The 25,032-nt window shown below is 39.3% G+C and overlaps 3 protein-coding genes across 3 annotated transcripts; 2 read left to right on the plus strand and 1 right to left on the minus strand.

Annotated features, from left to right (window-relative positions):
- Positions 1-12,159: 12,159 nt before the first annotated feature.
- Positions 12,160-12,649, plus strand: LOC118565656 (histone H2B 1/2). Its single transcript, XM_036146247.1, has one exon. The coding sequence runs from the start codon at positions 12,181-12,183 to the stop codon at positions 12,553-12,555; it is 375 nt and encodes a 124-aa protein (XP_036002140.1). The 5' UTR covers positions 12,160-12,180; the 3' UTR covers positions 12,556-12,649.
- A 6,840-nt stretch (positions 12,650-19,489) lies between these two features.
- LOC118565655 (histone H2A) lies at positions 19,490-19,878 on the minus strand. Its single transcript, XM_036146246.1, has one exon. The coding sequence runs from the start codon at positions 19,876-19,878 to the stop codon at positions 19,492-19,494; it is 387 nt and encodes a 128-aa protein (XP_036002139.1). The 3' UTR covers positions 19,490-19,491.
- A 346-nt stretch (positions 19,879-20,224) lies between these two features.
- On the plus strand, positions 20,225-22,945 carry LOC118565654. Its single transcript, XM_036146245.1, has 2 exons — positions 20,225-20,528; positions 20,574-22,945. The coding sequence occupies exons 1-2, from the start codon at positions 20,342-20,344 to the stop codon at positions 21,536-21,538; spliced, it is 1,152 nt and encodes a 383-aa protein (XP_036002138.1). The 5' UTR covers positions 20,225-20,341; the 3' UTR covers positions 21,539-22,945.
- The last annotated feature ends 2,087 nt before the right edge of the window (positions 22,946-25,032 follow it).

A 25,032-nucleotide genomic window follows, 5' to 3' on the forward strand; every position in this document is an offset into this window, starting at 1 on the left:
GTGGAGTTCAGGTGACAGTTCAGCCCTTTCGGCAACCAAAGAGCAGTAAGTCTGAAAAAAACAACCTTTGGGATTTCAAATAGCACGTATGATGCAAAGCTGTTCCAAAATGGCAGATTTAGAAGGTTCACTTTGATTTTTTTAAAACCCATAATTCTGTAAAACGTCTATGCTTCCTTGTTTTTGCTATGAATTTGATCAAATTGTTCATTGTGGTTTGCTGGATATTTTGGATTGCAACTACAAAAGAATAATACAATTATAAAGTGTAAGTTGTTGGCAGAATTTCTTTTATGCGGTGCAGCATATTTATTTGCTCTTGCTCACTAACTTAAATATAGATTTTTACACATCTGAAATAAATCTCAAGTGTTGCCTTTATTATATATTTGAACAAAAGACACAGTTCCTAAGATATGTTCATGTAATTTTAGGCACATCATATTTGAGCAGAGTTCTCAAAGAGAGGTTTAGAGCTTAAGACAGAGACCAACCAACTATACAAAAATTCTACATCATTGAGTTTAAGAGATTTAAAGCTAAATGTTAACTGTGATGTCTCTAAACATGCATAACATGTGGTGAACAGGTAAAAGATAGAGTACTAAAACAGGACCTAGTGCCACACCACGGTAATGAGAAGTGGAAAAAGACCTGCAGCTGAATGTAGTCTGAAAATTGTTTTTGTATGACAGAGCTTTTAATTAAGACTGGTTCGATTAGCTCTTGACCATTTTATTGCTATGCAGCCACCCCCTCCGTTGCTACCCAGAATGTTTCTCCAATTTTGTTCGCTGTTAAATGGTAAGAATTAATAAGTACATAAGAAAAACATTAAATAAACAAAAACTCTCTATTATCAATAATCTATGATTAGGCCAACATGAAGGTGGCCAGCTTGAGAACCAATGGGGTCCAGCAGAGAGAGGAGAATCCTGACATCCTCTTTTCCGACACGAATACCATGTTGTACGCGCTTACATCCACTGATAACTGTGGTCCTTTCCAGAGCCTTGCAGTTGGTCAGAAGGCAAAGGAAAAATTATTTGTATAACCCATTTCAGCACAAAGACAATGCAAAGTGCTTTACATGATTAAAACATAGGCAAATAAAACAGAATAAAAGCAAGTTGGAATAAAATGTAGAAACAAAATAATACATGAGAAATAGAAATTAAAAGCAAATATTAAAAACAGTTGGACAACAAAGTTGAACTAATGATCTTTCAGTAATGCAATTTAAACTTAAAATTTCAGTCACTGTTCTGTATTTGTGAATCCTATTTTGTTTGCTTCAAGGATTGAATATAATTCATTATTTCTATAGGCTTTTATTTATTAAAACAGTTTAACTAGAACAGTCAAAGGCAATCCTAAACAAATGTGTTTTTAATCTTGATTTAAAAGAACTCAGGCTTTCAGCACTTTTACAGTTTTCTGGAAGTTTGTTCCAGATAAGTGGAGCATAGGAACTAAATGCTGCTTCTCCGTGTTTAGTTCTGGTTCTAGGTATGCAGAGTAGGCTGGAGCCAGAAGACCTTAGTGGTCTGGAAAGTTGATACACTGATAACAAGTCTGTGATGTATTTAGGTGCTAAGCCATTCAGGGATTTATAGACTAACAGAAGGATTTTAAAGTCTATTCTCTGAGATACAGGGAGCCAGTGTAAGGACTTTAGAACTGGGGTGATGTGCTCTACTTTCTTAGTCTTAGTGAGGACGCGGGCAGCAGCGTTCTGGATCAGCTGCAGCTGTCTGATCCACTTTTTTGACAGACCTGTGAAAACACCGTTGCAGTAATCAATTCTACTAAAAATAAACGCATGGATTAGTTTTTTCCAGATCCTGCTGAGACATCAGTCCTTTAATCCTGGAAATGTTCCTCAGGTGATAGAAGGCCAACCTTGTAATTGTCTTTAGATGCTTTTGAAGGTTCAGGTCTGAGTCCATCACTACTCCCAGATTTCGGGCCTGATTAGTGGTTTCTTGCTGAGGCGACTGAAGCTGTGTGCTAACTTTTGATCTCTCCTGTATGTGTCCGAAAATTATTACTTCAGTTTTGTTTTTATTCAATTGAAGAAAATTTTGCCACATCCAGGCATTGATTTCTTCTAGGCATTTACTCAGTGCCTGAACTGGTTCATAGTCACCTGGTGACATGGTGATGTAGAGCTGTGTGTCGTCTTCATAGTTATGGTAGCTGATGTTGTTATTTTTTATTATCTGAGCAAGAGGGAGCATGTAGATATTGAAAAGGAGGGGACCCAGAATGGACCCTTGGGGAGCCCCACATGTGATTTTTGTCATCTCTGATGTAAAGTTACCTACTGATACAAAAAAGTCCCTGTTCTTTAAGTAGGATTTAAACCAGTGGAGAGCTGTACCAGAGAGACCGACCCAGTTTTCCAGGCGCTCTAACAGAATGGAGTGATCGACAGTATCAAATGCTGCACTGAGGTCCAATAGAACCAGCACGGTGGTCCTTCCACAGTCTGTATTTATATGGATGTCATCAAACACCTTGATAAGGGCGGTCTCTGTACTGTGGTGAGCACGGAAGCCAGACTGGAAAACGTCAAAGCGGCTGGTCGTTGTTAAGAAGGTGTTTAATTGTTGAAATACAACTTTTTCAATGATCTTACTGATAAAGGGGAGGTTTGAGATGGGCCTGTAGTTCTGGAGAAGTAGTTTGTCCAAATTGTTCTTTTTCAGCAGTGGTTTGATAATTGCTGTTTTTAGGGACTGGGGGAAAACACCTGACAGGAGGGACGTGTTTATTATCTGAGTCAAATCAGACGCTATGACAGGTAAAACTTTTTTAAAGAAAGCTGTGGGTAGAACATCAAGAGAGCAGGAGGAGGAACTTAACTGCTCAATGATCTGCTCTAAGCTTTTGTGGTTTATTTGGCTGAATTTGGGACATTTTGTCATGATAAGTTCCAATTGGATACAGCTTTGGTACTGGGGTTGATATGGATGTACAGACTGATCCTCTGACTGATCTGTCGGATTTTTTCAGTAAAGAAGTTAGCAAATTCGTTGCAGGCCCTGGTGGAGTGGAGTTCAGAAGCCACGGACACAGGAGGATTTGTTAACCTGTTGACTGTGGCAAATAAGACACAAGCATTATTAATGTTGTTGTTGATGATCTCAGAGAAGAAAGATTGTCTTGTATTTTTCAATTGTAAGTTATATCTGTAAAGTCTCTCTTTATAGATGTCATAGTGAACCTGGAGTCTAATGTTTCTCCACCTCCGTTCAGCTTTTCGACATTCCATTTTTTCACTTCTAACTGCTGGAGCATTTCTCCAAGGAGATTTTTTCTTCCCGGAAAAAAACTTCACTTTGACTGGAGCAATGCAGTCAATGATGTCTGAGACTTTAGAATGAAAGTTATCTACTAGCTCATCTACTGAGTTGCAGCCCAAGGTTAAAGCAGCAGAGTAAGCTTGAATAAAAGTTTCCGTGGCATTGTCCTTGAAGGCATTGTCCTTTCTTATGATGTCCCTTTGGCTAAATGAGTCACTGGAAATTATGCTTTCAAAGGTAACAGAAAAGTGATCAGATAGGGCAACATCAGTTACATTGACCTGTGAAATTTTTAGACCTTTAGTGATGATCAAGTCTAAAATATGTCCCTGTTTGTGTGTTGGCTGTTTAACATGTTGAGTTAAACCAAAGTTTCTAAGTGTGTCACACAGTTCTTTTGCACTTCTGTCTTCAGGGTTGTCAGCGTGAAAGTTGAAGTCTATCACAATAAATAAACAGTCATAATCGACACATATCACAGACAGCAGGTCACTAAAATCATTAAAAAAAGTTTGATATGGACTTAGGAGGCCTGTACACATTCAGAAACATAGTTCGTACCGGGCCCTTTACCTGGAGAGCCAAATGTTCAAAAGAGTCAAATTTTCCCAAAAACACCTTTTTACACTTTAGTGAATCATTAAACAATGTTGCTATTCCTCCACCTTTCCTTTGCTGTCTGCTCTCACCAAGAAAATTGTAGTTTGGAGGTGTCGACTCCATCAGTATAGCTGCTTCACTAAATTCATGCAGCCATGTTCCTGTTAAAAACATTACATCAAGATTATTGTCAATAATGAAGTCATTAATTAAAAGGGATTTTCCTGACAGAGATCTAATATTTAATAAACCCAGTTTATATGACTTAGTGGTTGATGATGTCTCTGTGACAGGTTGCATCTGACAGTTTATGACTTTTAAGTATGATTGTGTATTCCTGTTTGTTATCTTTTTGTTTTACTTATCTCTGCCACGTATTATCACACATATTCCATATTCTCCGACAGAAGGCCGAAGCTGATGCAGGAAACTGTCATGTCTGATAAGGTTTCTGTTAGGGCTCGGTGTGTATCAAAGAGAAGTGATCTGAAGGTCCTGAGCACAGGCAGGTTCCGTGTTAAGTAGAGGGGGAGGATCTCGGGCTCTGCAGCCTTTGGAAGATGCAGGTTTAGTCACAGCGCTGGGGTTGTCAGAATCGCTATGTGGAGAGGATGTCAACTGTAGGCCAATCTTAAAAACTTTGTTCATGTTATGAGCAAATTCCAGAAAAGGAACATCTGGGTTTTGTGGAGAAGAAGGGGAGGTGGGTGCAGTCTGGACTGGTGCTCGTGGGGTTGAAGGTTTTTGGTTCCTTTTGGGAGTTAAAGGGCAGTCCTCTTTTTGTCCTCCTGTTGAGATCTGGGATGAATCCTCCTGTAATTCTGATGTAGCCTCTTTCTGTGTCATCTTGGGAGAAAGCTGATGGAGCATGGTTCACAGAATAGAATATGTTTGAAATGAGCCGTTTTGCACCTGACCTATTTAGAGAGAAACCATCTCTGTTGAAATAATGTCTCCTCTCCCAAAAGATGTTAAAGCTGTCTATGGAGGTTAAAGCTGTTTGTTTGCATGTTTTTTTCAGCCATTTGTTTAGCATCAGAACTCTTGATCAGCAAAACAGTCTATCCCAGCATCCAAGTTGTACGTCTGTCGGTGAAGCAACCTGGCTTAGGAAGATTATGTTTAGTATTTTGTGCACACGTTATACATATATTTTATGGCCACAAATTAGTATTTCTTGGAAATGAATTAATATTTTGTGGCCACAAATTAATATTTATTGGGAACGAATTAGTATTTTGTATGAACAAAATAATATTTAGTGTCCACAGATTTATATTTTGTGGGAAAAAATTAGCATTTCGTGCACACGCTGTATCTCTTTTTTCCCCCATATCAGTTCTGGGGCTCCGTAAGTTTAATCTTGATGGGTAATATTTCAAATATAATGCAAGCACCATGAGTGGAATGTATATATCCATATCTAGTTATTGAGGTAATTGAAGGTTGGAATGTAGAAACTCTATGGATGTCATAAGTAGGATGCTTCCTGTCTACGAAGTTTGATATGAACTTTTAACCTGGTGACCAGGGCAACTCCTGGCTGGCCAAATTGATGCCAAAATTGGCCCCTGGGTCCCACTTCAGGCTCAACTGCAGCTGGCCCAAAATGCTGCTGCTTGTGTTTTAACTGGTACCAAAAACCTAGGGCACATTTTTTTTTTTTACATTTTGAATTATTAGCTTTTTATGGTTTGCAAAGCACTTTGGCCAACTGAGTTGAAAGCTAAAGTGCTATATAACTAAAGTTGAGTTGACAATCTATACCCCTGATGAGTACATGTGGGCTTTCTATTGAACTGTGAACAAAACTGTGATCATGCCTTTTGATGTTACCTTCCTTAAGCTTATTTCCACCAAGTGTCTGGGCTTCTCCCGTGCTGTGGCTTTTTAGGGCGCAGAAGCAGGCAGTTTTCTGTGGTGCTCATGTCTCTGTGGTTTGAATGTATGCAAAGCCACTTTGCACAAAATGTAACTGAGCAACACTTCACCACTGAAGCCATTCTTGCTGAGCCATGCTCCGGAGGCTGATTACCTAATGTTTGCAATGACCTCAAGCATGAAGCGGAAACTTAATTCTGAGATTATATATATATGTATATACAAAAAAAAGAGAAAGAAGCTTTGCCTTGTAAGAGCCTTAACATTACTGCAAGATAGTTGATTTCTTTAAATCTGGACATGCTTGAGTACATTGCTGCGTTCCACCCTCTAATAGAGGACCCCCTCCCTCCTCTCTATATTCAGCTCCAGGTTCAGATTTGTGACCTCGGGTTTAGGGTTAGGGAAAGCGAAACCCTTTTATAGCTGTTTTGTGCATCAGTGAAGGTAAAGGGGGAAGCATGCGTGTTTTTCAAGAGCAGATGCATTTGTGTAAATAAGAGCAGCAGTGTCACTGCACAGCAGCGAGAACAAACAAGCTGCATCTGTGAAGCGACCACAAAAAACATCCTGCCTGCACGGAGGAGAAGTAGGCTTAACAAAACCACGGGGGCTGAAGTCGATGCGAGCTAGCTTGACCAGAGTGGGAAGCTAGAAACGAGAAGGGCGCAGAGCTCAATACCGCATTGCTTGAATATGCACCACTGCACAGACGTTTTAGGCAGGTATGAAAAAATGCTGTGAAATAAGAATGCCTTCACCAATTGAAGTGTTAATAGTTGATTTTCACCATTTAACAAAATGCAGTGAATGAGCAGAGCTCTAAATCAAAACTATATTAGCTGTGCCCATCATTTGCCTTCAAGACTGTTCTCCAGTTTTGCATGACTGTTGTCATTTCAGCTTTTAACTTTTTGTTCTCTCTCTTTTTTCTTCATAGTAGGTACACCTGGTCTGGCGTTCTGTTAGCTGTGACATCATCCAGAGAAGACAGATCACCCGCTACTACCATCTAATGTAGAACAGATTCCTGGATCAATGTGTGCTTCTGTGCTTTTTTGTTTCTCTTGTGTCTCTGTTCTGTCTTCTGTAACCCCAGTCGGTCGAGGCAGATGACCGTTTGTACTGAGCCCGGTTCTGCTGGAGGTTTTTCCTTCCCGCTAATGGGCGGTTTTTCTTTCCACTGTCGCTTCATGCTTGCTCAGTATGAGGGGATTGCTGCAAAGCCATGGACAATGCAGACGACTCTTACTGTGGCTCTACGGTTCTCCAGGAGTGACTGCTGCTTGTCAAGACTTTGATGCAATCAACTGGTTCCCTTATGTAGGAAATATTTTTGACCAATCTGTATAATATGATTGATTCTGACTTTGTAAAGTGCCTTGAGATGACATGTTTCATGAATTTGCGCTATATAAATAAAATTTGATTGAATTGAAGACAGCATCAGTTCTTCTAGATACACTTACACACAGTTTTTGGAGGAACTCAGCTCGCATGTTGCTCCAAACATGTTGTAGGCTTCCTCAAGTCCTCCTGTCTCTTTGTGTAATCTCAGACATACTCCATGATGTTGAGATCAGTGCTTTGTGGGGGGCCATGCCATCACTTTCACAACATGTTGCTCTTCTTTACACTGAAGATCGTTCCTAATGATCTTAAGGTGGATTGAAGTTCTCTTGCTGCAGAATAAATGTGAGGCCAGTAATGTGCCTCTCTGGTGGTATTGTATGATGGCTAAGTATCTGCCTGTATTTTCTACCAGTGAGGACACCAACAATTCTGACCAAATCTCCAACTTTACCAATGTCCTGCTAGTCAGAACAGTGTTCTCAAACTGAGTGTTATTATGGCACCCTCTAGTGTACACTAGACAATCTACAGTTCTGTCGATTTATATATTCTTTAAATCTGCCTAAAAAAACGAATGGTTAAATTTTTATTATATTATGCATCTGTTATTCATTAACAAAAAATCTTTAAAACTTTCAAAGCTGTATATGCTAGAATATTCAACACCTAGCTGTGAATTATTTGGCCAGTGGGATGCCACAGCAGCTGTCCTAATTAAGCAATGAGTCTCAATAACATGTTTTAATGAGGATTTTTTTTTTCAGAAATTGTCAGGATTTAATTTGAATTAGTATTTGTATTCAAGATCATAATATTTTGTCCATTCATTCATATATAAGTGTAAAGGCTGTAAAATGTGCAGCCTGTTGTTGATTCTTTGTTGTATTATATTGTGGACTATATGTTCAAAAGATTGGAAGTTACAAAAAATAAAATCAGAATAAGCTTTATTCTTTGACTTTGTGCACACAAACAAGGAATCTGACTTCAGTTCCATTTTGCTCACATGAACGGCAAGACAAGAAATTACATTTTAAATGTAAATATACAAAAGGGGATAACAAATGTTTGCTTTCGTAAATGTATACGCGCACAGTGTTTTTAGAAAAGAGGAAGACAAGGTATTAGAGCAAATGTGCATTGCATTGACCTGGGTACTCTGACTCTTGAGTGTTCAGAGCGAGGACCTTGGGGAAGAAGCTGTCTCTGTGGCGGCTGGTTTTAGCAAACAGCGCTCTCTAGCGCCACCCTGAAGGTAAAAGTTAAAACGATTTGTGTGCATGATGTGTGGATCTAGACGTTAACTGCCCTTTTCTGACCCCAGGGCTGGACTGGCCATCGGGCGTACAGGTCTGGGTCCGGTGGGCCGACACACCTGTTTGGGCCGTTCCAAGGCTGTCATTAATCAAAAATTGATTTATACATTTATTTATTTATGAATAAAACATTATTTATTAATCATTTCACTGAATGTATGAATAAAAGAACGTATAAATAAAGTTTGTTGATTGTAACAGTATATGAGAAATGAAAGGCAGCCCATTGTTTTGGTTTTCTCTTAACCCTCTGTGGTCCACCCCTCCCCTCACTGCCGACATAGCTTTTCATATGTAGCCATTTGAGCTGAGTAGAGTTAGAGCTCACTTTGATGAAATGGATGATAAGCCACAAAAAGGGGGCGCGGAGACAAAAAAGACTCAAAAGCCTATAAGGGGATGCAGATAAATGTGCCAAAATAACAGATCTATTTAGTGCCGCAAGTGTGACGGGAGCAGCACCATCAAATGCAGAAGCAGCCCGAGCAGAATGAATTAACAATTAAGAAAACCCTTGTTTGCCTCAAAAGGAGAGGGGTTGGGTGGGGGGGTTGCCTTTATTTGCTTTTGTTTTCAAATAATACTGTGAGTACATATATATATATATATATATATATATATATATATATATATATATATATATATATATATATATATATATCCTTGGATACAAGGATCAGCTGCATTGCACTACATATTCAATCATCAATAAAAGGAGATTCGTAAATAATAGATAAATATACAATAGCAACAACAGTTCATAAATCTCAGTTCGACTAAAGCGATCATATAAAAAACAGTGCAATAAACCTTTTAAAATAAAATAATTTCAGACAACACTGCCCTCTCAAATGGCTGCTGTAGATCATAAGAGACCATAGATGTGGCCACCTACGTGTCCTTGCCCTTACCCTGTTAATCTTTTCATTCCAAACCATGCGCTCATTAACTAGTTTTAGAGACAGTGGGATGAACAACTATTTATATCTGTTATATTTGTATAAGGGGGTCCTGTACCTTCTTCCTGGAGTTTAATATCACAAATTCAAAGTGGAGCACATGAGAGGAGTTGGATAAAATCTTATCTGCCTGTCTGAGGATGGACTGCTCAAAAGGTTCCTGTGGAGACAGAGGAGGAGCCATTCCCATTATTTTACTGGCTGTCTTTACTAAATTCAAGATCTGGGTCTTTGTTTTTACTGTGAAATTACCAAACCAGCTGGTGATGCCATACCTTCATAGAGATTTAGTAGTGCTGTAGAAATTCACATTATGTTGCTACAAACACAACACTCTTGAACGTAAAGTGAAGACGCTGGTGAAGTTTTGCACAAACAGCTGTGTGTGCCAGCCATAGTGCTATGAAGCCAGTGGTGTTTATATCAGCTCACCTGTTGAATGTTCTGTCCATGTATGGCCACATATTAATGTGCAACTTATGAGCATTGCACCAGTTCAGGCATTCAATAACCGCTGATCTATGACTGCTTAGGTTGGAAGCAGTGTTTAACAGGCTGAGTATTACGTTATCATCTGAGTATTTCACCACATATTGATTAGGCTGATAGCTGACACAATCATTAGTGTACAGTGTAAATAAAAACGGTCAACTGACCCAGCCCTGAGGGGCACCAGTGCTGCTCAGAGCAGAGTCAGACAACACTGAGTTCAGTTGTATCCGGTGTGGCCTGTTTGACAGAAAAGAATGATACCATTTAATTAAAAATGGATCTACATCCAACTGAATGAGATTTTTAAGAAGAATATGTGGCTGGATGGAATTAAAAGCAGAACTAAAATCAATAAAAAGTAATCTAGCATATGCAGAGGGGGACTCAAGACGTTTTTAAACGAGGTGTGTTACAGTTAAAATGGCGTCGCTTGTGCTCCGTTCCGTTTTGTGTTATTGATCCAGCTCTCCCTCCAAAAGTAACTAGATCCGCTCCTGTGTCCATTCTCCCAGATCAACTGGTCTATACAGGTGGACACATAATGGCGAAGTGCAATAACATTATTAAAATAAATAGGCCCACTCTTTAAGTGTTGGAATTCAGTTTAGATTTTTTAATTTCATTTTCGCGTCTCTCAGCTGTTCCTCCTCTGTAGATCCTCAGCGTCACAAAATCTGACGGAGAAATTCTGCAAATGTCAGACCTAGATCGTGTAGCCGTGTTATACTTGGAGAGGCAACTGCAAGTATTTAAACATTTCAAGCTGTTCAACTTGAATCTATGCAGACATTTTTTTTTTCTTAAAGACGCGGCAGTGCGTCAGAACCATGGGAGGAGCTGCTGAGCTCGGCTCCTCCTCGGTCCGCAGCTCAGAGCTAAAAGCTGAGCGTCTGCAGCTCGCAGCCACATTTCTCTTTGTGTTTCCACAGAAGAAGAAGTCAGAATGAGCGGCAGAGGAAAGGGAGGCAAGGGACTTGGTAAAGGAGGCGCCAAGCGGCACCGCAAAGTCCTCCGCGATAACATCCAGGGAATCACCAAGCCCGCCATCCGCCGTCTGGCTCGCCGCGGGGGAGTCAAGCGCATCTCCGGCCTCATCTACGAGGAGACCCGCGGTGTGCTGAAGGTCTTCCTGGAGAACGTGATCCGGGACGCCGTCACCTACACCGAGCACGCCAAGAGGAAGACGGTCACCGCCATGGATGTGGTGTACGCTCTGAAGAGGCAGGGCCGCACCCTGTACGGCTTCGGAGGCTAGACTGCTGCGCTGGAGAGAAACAACACAAAGGCCCTTTTCAGGGCCACACACTGGCCCTTTAAGAAGCTCAATTCCTGCTCATCTGTTCAAATCCTCAGAAACAAGCATTTAAAACAAAGTGTTATTTTTTTCTCTGAAAGACGCGGATGAATGAAACCACGTTCATGCACCACCATTTCATCCAGATTTGTAGTAAAATGTCCGATGTGGAAATTACGTCATAAAAGTTTGTAAATACAAAGGTGTCAAACACATAATGAAGCTCCGTCCCCTTTGCAATGTTGCATTAGTATAATACGCAGAATAAGTTGGCTATTATTTTACATTTGGCCAAAATCTAAATAATGGTAAATATGAGACATTGTGGCTATGGATGACAATAAATATATTTGATCCGTTTCCCCCATTCAAACAACCTTACACCATGGTTTATAGAAAAAGGGAGGAGGTTTTCCCCCAAGCCACACATTTCATTTTCATACTTTAAATAGGAAAAGATTTGAGTTTCTTTTCGCCCTTTTCTGCACACAACCATGCACTGCTATTATTTCAGTTCTGTGTGTCTTGTTTTTAAACCGATATTGAGTGTTTTTCATCATTGAGAAGTCATTAAATGAACACTGGGTTGAGTACTTTATCTTCTGTTGAAGGGAAGTCTTGATTTTAAATAGTGATTATTAATTTTCAGGTTTTCCCTTTTGCAGAAATATCTAAAGTTATGAAGAGTCCGTATTCTAACACGTGAATAAGTCCTAAATGAGCCATAAAGCAGTCATGGGGTTCGTTACTTTTATTGTTTCCTTCTTCTGGAGGGCGTTGGAGGTTTCCCTCCATTTTTCTGCTTCCTGCGCGCGACTTTTGAAAAAGCCACGTGGTTTCATAAGCGCCGCCTGATGGACTGAGCGGCTCATCCAATCACAGTCAAGGGACGCTGCAGACGTCTTTACATGCATGCTGCATAAGAGCAGCTTTCTCTGCTCCTCCTCATCATTGTGTTGGAAACTCTGAGAGACAACATGCCTGAACCCGCCAAGTCTGCGCCCAAGAAGGGCTCCAAGAAAGCGGTGACCAAGACCGCCGGCAAAGGAGGCAAGAAGAAGAGAAAGACCAGGAAGGAGAGCTACGCCATCTACGTGTACAAGGTGCTGAAGCAGGTGCATCCCGACACGGGCATCTCCTCCAAGGCCATGAGCATCATGAACTCGTTCGTCAACGACATCTTTGAGCGCATCGCCTCCGAGGCGTCCCGTCTGGCTCACTACAACAAGCGCTCCACCATCACCTCCAGGGAGATCCAGACCGCTGTGCGCCTCCTGCTGCCCGGTGAACTGGCCAAGCACGCCGTGTCTGAGGGCACCAAGGCCGTCACCAAGTACACCAGCTCCAAGTAGACGTCTCCTGATCTCACTCAAACCCAAAGGCTCTTTTAAGAGCCACCCACTCCATCTGAAGGGCTCATTCCTCCCTGCCACCGTTGATTTGAGATGATCACTTTGTTGTTGTAGCATAAGTGCTTTCAGATGCTGCAGACCAGTGATGGGAACAGCAGGGCATTACTAGAGTTGATATATTCATTTGATTTGTTCACAATATGACAACTGGATCAAAATATATATATATTTTTTTAGAATTTCAAGCCTGGTATCTACACTGCATTCATGCTAGAAATACTGATGGGTCTGTTGGTTATTGTGTGAAGCAGGGAATCTATAATTTGTAAAGCTCTCCCTTGTCACACATGAGCAGACCCAGTTTGTGCTGTTTTGTTATTTTGTAGCTTTCATCAGAATTCAACGTTTTACTCCTCCTGGGACCTCTGGGAAAAGGCAACAAAAAATCTTTCTCATTCATCCTCTTGATCAGAAAACTGTCTGCTTAACTGTAATTTTTTTACATTTACTGTGATATTTGTTTGCAGCTAATATTTTGTTTGTTTACCCCATGTGAAGTTATATTTGATTGCACCTATTTTTTTTTTTTTTTTTACCTGATATCTATTCTTGCGCACCGTGTTCCCTTTTGTATCTCATTTGCAGTGACAGCTTTTTACATGCAGTCCTGTCACTTTTTTTTGGTTTTGTATATTTATTTTTACAAGCAATACAGCAACTGTTGCTTAAAATGACAAAATAAAGAATGTTATAAACAGTTGGTTTCAACAATATCATTGTAACATTGTGTTGTCTTTCAGACCAAACTACACAACAAAATATAGAAATTTGGGAACAAGCTAATGCAGTAGAACTAATATATGTATATACACACACACATAGAACCCACACAACTAGAATCCAAAACTTTTACAGATCTGGCCCAAAATAACAACAGCTACATGCTGACTAAAAGCATCCAAAGCCAGAGGAATTCTTAATCCCAAAGTTCATATTGTGCTTAAATGTAATGTAGCTGTCCAAGAGGGGCAGCTTTAAAGTGTTGGCACATGTATTTGCCATGGGGAATTTTGAGTTGTAAATATATTCAAGACGTGGCAGAGGGTCAATACCAGCAGGAGGAATAGATGGCACACCTGTTGCAAACATAAGTCCTCCAGGGTCACCTCACTGTTATTTTCTGAAAGTAGAAATAAATACCAACACCGATACATCATAAGTAGTTCATTTTCATTGTAATTAGTGTGATGTGGAACAAATAAACCAACCTTCACAGTCAAGAAGGTAGTCGGCCCAGAAACTTGTTGTTTTGTTCTCCTGGGCTCTCCGGTTGCTGCCATCTGGACTAAGCTTTGGCCGGAAGAGATTGTTGATGTCCCCAGCAGATAACTTTCTCTCAGAATGGCACAAGACAGGAGTCAGCGCCATAGGATATTGCTGCAGGGCTGTTAAAAACTGCAAAGTAGCAAGTCCATTCTTGAATCTGAAATGCAATAACAGGTTGATTAGGAAATTAAAAGTACAATTTGTATCAGCTACTAAGCATTCAAATGAAACACCTGTTTTATACCACTCAGTTATTGCATGTACCTTTTAGAATCAGAATCACTTTATTAATCCCAAAGCGAAATTATTTTCACGACACACTCCAGACATACAAAAAAATTTATAAATATAAAATTTATAAATATAAAAAATATAAAATTTATATATATATATATATATATATATATAAATATAACATTTATAAATATAAAAAATATAAAATTTATATATATATATATATATATATATATACACACATACATATATATAGGGGTGGTGTCTGAATCGGCGCTCTGTGGTGCATCTCGGTAAGAGGAGTCTTCTGCTAAAGGAAAAAGCAACATTGGCAATAACAAAAAACAACTACCTTTCGATTGCGCTGTGATTCCTTTCAATTATGTACCACCTGAGGTACTCATTCACTATGGAGTGCTTTTCCTCCAATGAATTGACACGGTTTAAGCACCCTGCAGTCAGCAACATGGTACTGTGCTGTACCATTAAGTCTCTGAGGGTCTGCAATGAGGAAGCATTCTGGATCTGAAAAAATGGAAGATGAACTTTACTACTTTCAGATAAATGACATTATATTATATATAAATAGAAATATCTAAATAATCCATTGAAATAACATTTCAAAAGAGATAAAAATGCTTACATTTATATCACACAACCTCAAGTATTGACCATCATACCTCTCGTAACACTTTTCTTCATCTGTAACGTCTGTTACAGATGAGTGGAAACTGGACTGCCCTGAGATGTAGTTGACCAAATCCCTTGAAAGGAAATTTGGGCCAGGTCCACCATGTACTATGGACATGGCAATCATCTTCCATGCCAAACTATACTCATCCTCTCTGATTGCTGCTCATGAAAATGCAGAATAATTTAGTGGTCAATCATTTTAAATCACACAACGATGGCATTGTTGAATAAATTAGTTATTTTGAAACATTCCACACAAAATAGTACCATTTGAATTGTAGACAAGGAAGCGGCCTTCTGCAGGTCCATCAAATGTGGATCGTTCCTTCAGAGTTTTCATCAGGAGTGAGAGGAATTCCCTTTTTGGTCCACCTGCATCAATACCATCCTCAAACCTGCCAGCATCATCTGAAAACTTCACTTGGAGATCCTTCTTTACAGAGAATGTTGCCCTTTTGAATCCTCTGACGGCTCCATCCCAGATGTCAGACCGGCAGATGTTAAGTCTGTTTACAGCATGGCGGTCAATTTGGAGTGCCAGGTTTGCAATTATTTCTGGTGCGGAGAGCTTTTCCACCCTACCGATAGACAAATAGTGACTATGGTCATACTACTATATAACTTTAAGCATGACAGCTGATGTGTTTAACCTGAAAAACAAAATTTATAAGAACTATTAATTTCTTACTCAGAATCCTCTGGAAGATCAAAACTGGCTGCATCACTCCCTGAGTCCTCTTCATCGTTGATTATAATGGGCGCATACAGTTCTGTGTATCTGCTAAAATACACAGAACAGAGGAGCATCATTGTCATGATTAGAATCTGTAGGACTTCTCCTTAAGAAGTTTCGCATGAACTGTCAGGGGGCAACCAGTCCATCCATCCATCCACTCATTAATTTTCTAACAAGGTTATCCCTGCTGGGGTCATGAGGGGTGCCGGTGTCTATCTTCAGCTGCCAATGGGGGGAGAGGCGGAGTACAACCTGGACAGGTCGCCAGCCTGGGCACAGGGCAGAAATAGCCCGGACTTTGGCCCAATTTACTGTGATATCACAGAGACCTCCTGCGCTAGGATAGCACAGGCACGGCGCGTATCAGTTTAGATTTTTTATCGGCTATAACTTATTAATGTGCAAGTGAAAACGTGGGAACATTGTTTTTTTTAGATCACTGCTATGTGTGGCAACTTATCCAAGTGCAAGAGAGTTGCCCCCTGACAGTTCATACGAAAAATCATTCTACAGATTCTGGCCCACGGCCTAAATGATGATCCTGTAATCAATCATAACACTTCAAATCAGGAGAGAAAAGAACACCTATAGCACGTATTTCCTATTGCATCCATTGTATTTTCTGGGTCCTCTTCTCCACCAGAAAGTAAGATCTGTATAAAAACCATAAGAGGGATTAGATTTTGCAAGTAAAAGCACTTAAAGGTGTATAGTTAATGGTATCAAACCTATTCAGAACGACATTGCTCTAATGTAAGCAAATGTGGTTGACGATGAAGCCTTTTTTTCCTGTTACTTTATGTACCATAAGACAAATTAATTGTAGATTTTTTTTAAGACAAGGCTACATATGAACGAGACATATTACAGTTAAAATGACCTTTTCACATATAGTGACTTTACAAATTTTACTCTGGTTGCATACAAAGGCTTTCCAATAAAGTGTGGTACACTGTTGGCTTATTGTATTCTATTTTTGCATTCAAAAGTTTTTGTTTGCTTCATTTCTTGCTTTAGTTTTTCCTGTACTTACCCTAACAAGATAGTGTGACCAGTTATGATATTGCGCATTCTTGCAGTGACTAAACAAGGAAGTAATGGAGCCAAGCAAGCCAGCATCTCCCCAAGGGCTGTGTGAATAGAAAGTGGAGAAGTCCAAGATCAAGCGTGATAAAGCACCAAAAAAATACATTGATACATTGTTAATGTCTGCCTATTGTGCCCCGTGCAAATACTTTGTTCAGGCTCAAAAGGGATGATGTAAACACTATCGGGACGAACACTTGGCATAGTTCAGCTTATTTTATCATGAACATGTGTTTTTTGCTTTTTTTGCTTTGTTTTTTATAATCATAGTACATGATTGGGCCCCTGAAGAACTCATATTACCGGAGCTGCTGAATCCAAGATGATTCCCTGCCATGATCACTGGTGCTGTGCAAGTTGGGTCTAAATGGCTGGATAAAGAAAAGAAATATGTCTAATAAATGCACTTAAGATTTGTTTAACAGAACACTACAAGCATAGTCAGTATGCCTCATGTGTTTAACATCCTGCCAAAAAACGGTTATGTAAATACTATCTCTGACTTGTAAGCACATATAAAATGGAAAATATTACACTTACTACTGGATCAGCCAAATTAAATTATTTAGTACTTCTGCTTGTTATATTCACATTAGAATCAGAAGAGTCTGAGGTCGATTTCAGAGCTGTAAAAAACAAAATTAGTTTAAATTGGTAGTATAATTTGTTTAAATTGGATGATGGAACAATATACTTAAGACACAAATAAGTTCAAGAGAGACTTTTTGTAATGTTATTTATTTAAGAGTAACTTACATTCAGTAAGGAAATCTTCAACTGTGCAAAGGTAAACTGTGATGCATTGGTATGCTTTCCCTAGTGCTTGTTTGTACAGTTTCAGAGAGAATGCTGTTTCTGTCCCTGGTATATTGGTTATCTTTGTACCGTCAGGGTAGAGCAGAAAGTAAGGGCCACTTCGAAAATGTTTGTTAAAGGCCATAATTTTTTGTTCTGCAGCTTTTTGCAATTGCTCTGCTCCAAATCCTGGTGGCACAACAAGGGGAAGTACCATTCCTCTGACTGGTTTCAGCACTCCATCCTTCAGCTGCATTATCCCTACTGAAATCTACAGGCTTGGTGAGAAATTGCAAAAAAAAAAAAAAAAAATGCAAAGAGGATTTACCTTCACCGTGTTTTCCTTCAGTGTATCTTTTCTCTTTTTGAAACATGTTTGTCTCTCCTTCTCTTTTAATCTTCTGAAGTTCTGGAATGAGGCCAATGTACTACTTCTTGAGCTTCCTGCCTCTGAGAGTCCAATGAAATATGATTAAGGCAGTGAATGGATTGCTGTTAATCCTTTCATTCACTCATCTAGTGGTGGCTTCTAATATAGGCAACATGGGTGGCTGCCCAGGGCGCCATCAGAGAAACATAAATCACACATCATAGGTACCAGGTGGGGCGGGGGGCTGTTCTGGGTACATTGCTTACCTAGGGTGCCGGACAGGGTAGGACCGCCCCTGCATCCAGTATTCTGAGCTACAGTACAGACTAAAGGTTTGGACACACCTTCTCATTCAAAGAGTTTTCTTTCAAAATTTAGATCAGACGCAGAAAAGGTGAACGGATGGACTCCACATGCCTGGTTCCCACCGTGAAGCATGGAGGAGGAGGTGTGATGGTGTGGGGGTGCTTTGCTGGTGACACTGTTGGGGATTTATTCAAAATTGAAGGCATACTGAACCAGCATGGCTACCACAGCATCTTGCAGCGGCATGCTTTTCCATCCGGTTTGCGTTTAGTAGGACTATTATTTTTTTTTTTCAACAGGACAATGAGCCCAAACACGCCTCCAGGCTGTGTAAGGGCTATTTGACCAAGAAGGAGAGTGATAGGGTGCTACTCCAGATGACCTGGCCTCCACGATCACCGGACCTGAACCCAATGGAGATGGTGTGGGGTGAGCTGGACCGCAGAGTGAAAGCAAAAGAGCCAACTAAGTGCTAAGCATCTCTGGGAACTCCTTCAAGACTGTTGGAAGACCATTTTAGGTGACTACCCCTTGAAGCTCATCAAGAGAATGCCAAGAGTATGCGAAGCAGTAATCAAAGCTAAAGGTGGCTACTTTGAAGAACCTAGAATATAAGACATATTTTCAGTTGTTTCACACTTTTTTGTGTAGTATATAATTCCACATGTGTTAATTCATAGTTTGGATGCCTTCAGTGTAAATCTACAATTTCCATAGTCATGAAAATAAAGAAAACTCTTTGAATGAGAAGGTTTGTCCAAACTTTTAGTCTGTACTGTATAATCCTACAATATACACAACTGAATATGGACAGCCTCAGCCATATACAAGCTTTATGAGTCTTTGAAATATTACATTCACTTGTACCAGGCTTGTTGGCATCATTCAAGAATGTTATGTTCTTGCCACATGAACTGCAGAATGCAGTTTCACAATGCAGATGATATCCACAAAAAGGACAATACATTTTAATCTGTAATTAAAAAAAAGCATTAGGCTAATGCCAAATATAAACTTACTAGGCTGAAAACTTAATTGGTTGAAAAGGATGAAAGGAAACAATCATAGCATTAGTGGTGAGTTTGGCAATGTGCTATTCATCTTATGCCACATCTCCATGAGAATCATGATCAACGTTATCCTTTCTAGAGCAGTGGAGGAACATTTTTTGCTGCAGAGGATGGAGAAGTGAATCCTGTTACTGAAAAGCAAAATACTATCCTGTGTTGAAAATGATGCATGTTTCAAAAACGGTGTAAGTGAAATTAAATGTTTAACAGCTTGTTAAACATGAGATTTTGTCATTTAACCTAAAAACCAAAGCTCTTATAGGGGAAGGGGTGGGTGGCTCTTAAAAGAGCCGTTGTGGGGTCGCTCTGCAGCGGCAGGTCTACTTGGCCTTGGCGGCCTTCTCGGTCTTCTTGGGCAGCAGCACCGCCTGGATGTTGGGCAGCACGCCGCCCTGAGCGATGGTCACTCCGCCCAGCAGCTTGTTGAGCTCCTCGTCGTTGCGCACGGCCAGCTGCAGGTGACGGGGGATGATGCGGGTCTTCTTGTTGTCGCGGGCAGCGTTTCCTGCCAGCTCCAGGATCTCAGCCGTCAGGTACTCCAGCACGGCGGCCAGGTAGACGGGCGCTCCGGCACCCACGCGCTCCCCGTAGTTACCTTTACGCAGCAGCCTGTGGACACGGCCCACCGGGAACTGGAGGCCGGCTCTGGAAGAGCGGGTCTTGGCCTTAGCTCTGGCTTTTCCTCCGGTCTTTCCGCGTCCACTCATTTTATCTGGTGCTTTCTAGCGTTTAGTCTAGAAAATGAGCCGCCAGGAGCCCAAAGCTGGTTTATATGTCCACGGAGAGCGGCGCGCTGCTGCCGCCGACCAACCAGAGGAGCTTCCAGCAGAGAGGCGCACTTTTTGAACGCGCCTTCCTCCAATCAGCAGCGCACCTTCAGCCGGGAGCCGACTCCTCTGGGCGGCGCTGAGCTGCAGGAGGAGCCGCTGACCAACCAGGACCCGGAGCTCTGCGCCAGCGTCACCGCTTGACGCCCAGAGCCGCAGTTTAAGAGGAGCGGAGCCTCGTGTGGCTGTAACATTGGAAGCCGCAGGGTGGGCGGGCCGGGAGGAAGAGGTTGTGTCGGATCGACAGCGGCGGGAACGTTGACTGTTTTGGAATTTATTTATTTATTTATTTTTTGGATTGTGATTTGGCGGTTGGCATAAACTGGTGAGTGACTGGGTCGAAATGGCCTCACAGGAAGAAGATGGTGGGGATGAAATGGAGAGTGGTGAATGGTCCCAAGTATCCAGAAGAAAAGATAGAAGTAAGACAGATACAAGGCGTAGGGAGGAAGGGAAAGTTTCAAATAAAAGATCTTTGGGTGAGGATAGTCCTGAGGAAGAAATTAGGATTATTCGAAGGAAGATTGAAGGTAGTGGGTTCAAAATAATCCTTAAATTTAGAAAGGAGGATGAAGGTATTAATCTGGGTCCAGTGGCATTATCCAAGGAATTGAAACACAAGGTGGGAGAGGTAGAAAGTGCAAAAATTCTTCGAGATGGAAGTTTGTTAATAAAATGTAAAGATGAAGTTCAACGAAATAAAGCATTAAAAATTGATAGTGTTTGCAAAAAAGTGGTGTCTGATAGAAGAGTTCTTGAAGAAAGCAAAGGTTCTAGTGGAGTGATTTATGGCATTCCTGTTGAAGAGGATCTGGAAAAATTAAGACGCAACATTCAAGGTGGTGAAGTGAAAAAAGTGAGAAGATTATTGAGAACAGTTGATGGTGAGCGAGTTAATAGTTTGTCTGTGCTATTGGAATTCCAAGATTCGGTGTTGCCAGAAAGAGTTAAAATCGGATGTATGAGTTATTTTGTTCGACCATATGTTCCTCCACCTTTAAGGTGTTATAAATGTCAGCGGTATGGGCATGTAGCGGCAGTGTGTAAAGGTAAGCAAAGGTGTCCAAGGTGTGGAGGAGAGCACAGGTATGAAGAATGTAAAGGGGATGAGCAGATGAAGTGTTGCAACTGTGGAGGTCAGCATTCAGTGACATATGCAGGTTGTGAAGTTAGGAAGAAGGCTGTTGAAGTTCAGAAGGTGAAGATGGGGAGTAACATAAGTTATGCTGAAGCAGTGAAAAGAGTGCAAGGGCAAAATTCAGGGGTGGAAGCAAGAAAAGTGATTCATAACATAAGATCAGAGAACAGCATCAGAGAACAAGTTAAAACAACAACAAATATAACAACTGAAAAACTTATTCTGTTTATAGCCTATGTGATTAACTGTACAGACCAAGTCAAACATAAAACAGAAAAAATTAAAATAATAATAAAAGGAGCTGAAAAATTCTTGGATATGAGGGAACTATCATGGGAACAAGTGAAAAAACAATTAGAGACAGATGGGAAGCCAGGAAGTGGTGAAGGAAGAGCAGTATGATTATTCTGCAATGGAATGCTAGAAGTTTAATACAGAATGGGCAGGAGTTTAAAGGCTATATTAACAATCTAAAAAATAAACCAGAAATTATATGTGTTCAAGAAACTTGGTTGAAATCGATGTTAGATTTTGTTATTAGTGGATATAAGAGTATACGCAGGGATAGAGAGGATGGTTTAGGAGGTGGATGTGTTATATTTATCAAACAAGAAATGTCATACAGAGTATTGAAAATAGGAGAACTTTGGGAAATGATAATAATTGAAGTTTGGAGTGAAATTGGGGCTGTGACGATAATTAATTTTTATAATCCATGTAAAAGGTTATCTTTAGAGTTATTAAGAGAGTTAACAGACAATTTAAAAGGGAAGATTATATGTTGTGGAGATTTTAATGCACATAGCACTTTATGGGGAACTCAAAATGATAATAATGGAGAGGTAATCGAAGAAATTATTGATATAAATAATCTAATATGTTTAAATGATGGAAATGGTACACGAATAAATATTAGAAATGGAAGGGAGTCAGCTATTGATCTAACGTTAGTATCAGAAACAATTGCTGGTATATGTACATGGAAAGTTGAAAATGAAACAATAGGAAGTGATCATTATGTTATATTTATAGAAGTAGGATTAAATATGGAAGAGAGTGAAAGCATGAGGGTAGATAGATGGAACTTTAGTACTGCTGATTGGGAAAAATTTAAAATGATTACTGAAAGAAATTTAAAGACAGTTAATATTTGTCAAGATATAGAGGGGCTGAATTATTCCATATGTGAAGCGGTCTTAGAAGCTGCTAAACAGTCAATTAATAAGAAAGGAGGGAATTATAAAAAGAAAATTGTACCATGGTGGACAGAAGCATGTGGAAATGTGATTAAATCTCGAAATAAAGCATTTAAAGTATTAAAAAGAACTCATAATATACAAAATCTTATTGAATATAAAAGGCAGCAGGCAATGGTGAGAAAAACAATTAAAAATGCAAAGAAGGTATATTGGAGAAAGTTTTGTAATTCAGTAGGAAGAGAGACTAAAATAGATAAAATATGGGGAATGGTTAAAAGAATGAATGGGATGAAAAAAGAGTTTGGTTATCCAGTTTTAATAGGTAATGGAATTACAGCAAAGAAGGATGATGAGAAAGCAGAAATGTTAGCTCAGACTTTTGTTAAAGTACACGGATCAGAAAATTTAAGTGAAGAAGGGAGAAGAAGAAGAGAGGAGACAATAACAGAAAATGTAGAGATATTAAGTGAAGATGGTGAAAACAATAAATTAATCAATGTACCATTTACAAAAGCAGAATTAAATCGTGCATTAAGGAAAGCAAAGAGGACAGCACCAGGGAAAGACCAAATATGTTATGTTATGATAAGTCAACTTAGTGAACCATCAAAGGACATTTTATTAGAATTATATAATAGAGTTTGGGAGGAGGGAAAGCTGCCAAAGGTTTGGAAAGAAGCTGTGATCATACCAATACGTAAACCAGGAAAAGATAGCGCAAACCCAGGAAATTATAGACCTATAGCTTTAACTTCAAACATTTGTAAAATTATGGAGAAAATGATCAATGACAGGCTGGTATATTATTTGGAAAGGAATCAATATATATCTAGATGGCAAAGTGGTTTCAGAAAAGGAAGGAATACCATGGATTCATCTTTGTGCTTAGAACATGAAATTAGGAAAGCACAAATAAATAAAGAAAGTGTAGTGGCTGTGTTCTTTGATATTGAGAAAGCGTACGATATGATGTGGAGGGAAGGATTGATGATCAAACTAGTGAAGATGGATATTAAAGGTAGAGTATATAGATGGTTAAAAGATTTTTTAAGTGAAAGGAAAATACAGGTTAGAATAGGAGGGAGTTATTCGTCAAAATATTTTATTGAAAATGGAACACCTCAAGGAAGCATAATTAGTCCGTTACTTTTTTCTATAATGATTAATGATGTGTTTAAAGATATAGAAAATGGGTTTGGGTGTTCTCTTTTTGCAGATGATGGGGCAATTTGGGTGAGAGGTCGTAATACTGATTATATTGTGAAGAAATTACAAAAAGCTATTAAAAAGATAGAAGATTGGTCATATAAATGGGGATTCAAACTTTCAGTGGAAAAATCGAAAACTGTGTTTTTTACTCGGAAAAAAATCAATAGTATGGTGAAGGTTAAATTATATAATCAAGAGATAGAAAGGGTTAAAAATTTTAAATTTCTTGGTTTATGGTTTGATGATAGAATTACATGGACATTTCATATTCAAAAAATTATTGATAAGTGCAAAAAAGTTTTGAATATTATGAGATGTTTAGTTGGTCATGAATGGGGAGCAGACAGAACTGCTTTAAAGGCTATATATACAGGATTAATAAGATCAGCAATAGACTATGGTAGTGTGGTTTATGGATCAGCAGCAAGTACATCACTTAAAAAGTTAGAGGGTATACAAACACAAGCGTTAAGGTTAATTACAGGAGCATTTAAAACAACATCTATTGTAGCGTTGCAGGTTGAAACTGGGGAAATGCCACTGGAAATCAGGAGAACACAACTGTTACTAAATTATTGGATTAGTTTACAGGGTCATGGTCAAAATCATCCTACAAAAGAAATATTGCAGCCGTGTTGGGAAAGGGAGAGGAGACAAACAGGAAGTTTTGGATGGATAGTGGGAAAAAAAGTAGAAGAACTTGAGTTAGATAAAATTAATTGTAGTCCAACTGTACCGTTATCAGTAATCCCTCCCTGGCTCATACCTGAAACAACAGTAGATTTGTCATGGTTGGAAAAGAAAAAAGAAGGCAATATTAATCATAAACTCATACAGGAATATGTTAATAGTTATTATGGTTATATTCAAATATATACAGATGCATCTAAAAATGTGAATGATAGGTTAGGCATAGCATTTTATGTTCCAGATTTCAATATCAAAGTAAAGAGGAGAATAAATAATGAATTATCAGTATATACAGGAGAATTATTAGCAATATTATTAGCATTACAATGGATAGAGGAAGTAAGACCACTAAGATCAATAATATGTTCAGATTCAAGTTCAGCTTTACTTAGTATACAAAATAATTTTTCAGATAGTAGATTAGATATATTAATTGAAATACAGCAAATTCTATATCAAATTCAAATGATGGGTATTAGTGTTATATTTATTTGGGTACCAGCACATATAGGGATTAATGGAAATGAAATCGCAGATAAGATTGCTAAGGAAGCATCAAAAAATAGAACTATTGATATGATGATTAATTTAAGTAAGACAGAAATTAAAAGTATCATTAAACAAAGAATGAAGGAAAGGTGGCAAAAACAATGGGAAGAAGAAAGGAGAGGAAGATGGCTGTATAGGATTCAACGGAAAGTCGGAGAAATGAGGATAGCAGAAGGAATCAGAAGAGAGGAAACAGTTATTTCAAGACTTAGATTTGGACACACAGGATTAAATAAAACACTATTCAAA

The sequence above is a fragment of the Fundulus heteroclitus genome, chromosome 14 (assembly GCF_011125445.2).
Source record: "Fundulus heteroclitus isolate FHET01 chromosome 14, MU-UCD_Fhet_4.1, whole genome shotgun sequence".
In the NCBI taxonomy this organism is placed as follows: domain Eukaryota; kingdom Metazoa; phylum Chordata; class Actinopteri; order Cyprinodontiformes; family Fundulidae; genus Fundulus; species Fundulus heteroclitus.

What these genes read in the sequence shown, in the direction of transcription:
- LOC118565656 (XM_036146247.1), top strand. Translation starts at nt 12,181, where the DNA reads ATGCCTGAACCCGCCAAGTCTGCGCCCAAGAAGGGCTCCAAGAAAGCG.
- LOC118565655 (XM_036146246.1), bottom strand. Translation starts at nt 19,878, where the DNA reads ATGAGTGGACGCGGAAAGACCGGAGGAAAAGCCAGAGCTAAGGCCAAG.
- LOC118565654 (XM_036146245.1), top strand. Translation starts at nt 20,342, where the DNA reads ATGGCCTCACAGGAAGAAGATGGTGGGGATGAAATGGAGAGTGGTGAA. An exon ending in TATTCGAAGGAAGATTGAAG is followed by an intron (nt 20,529 to 20,573) that starts GTAGTGGGTTCA and finishes AGGAGGATGAAG; the next exon opens with GTATTAATCTGGGTCCAGTG.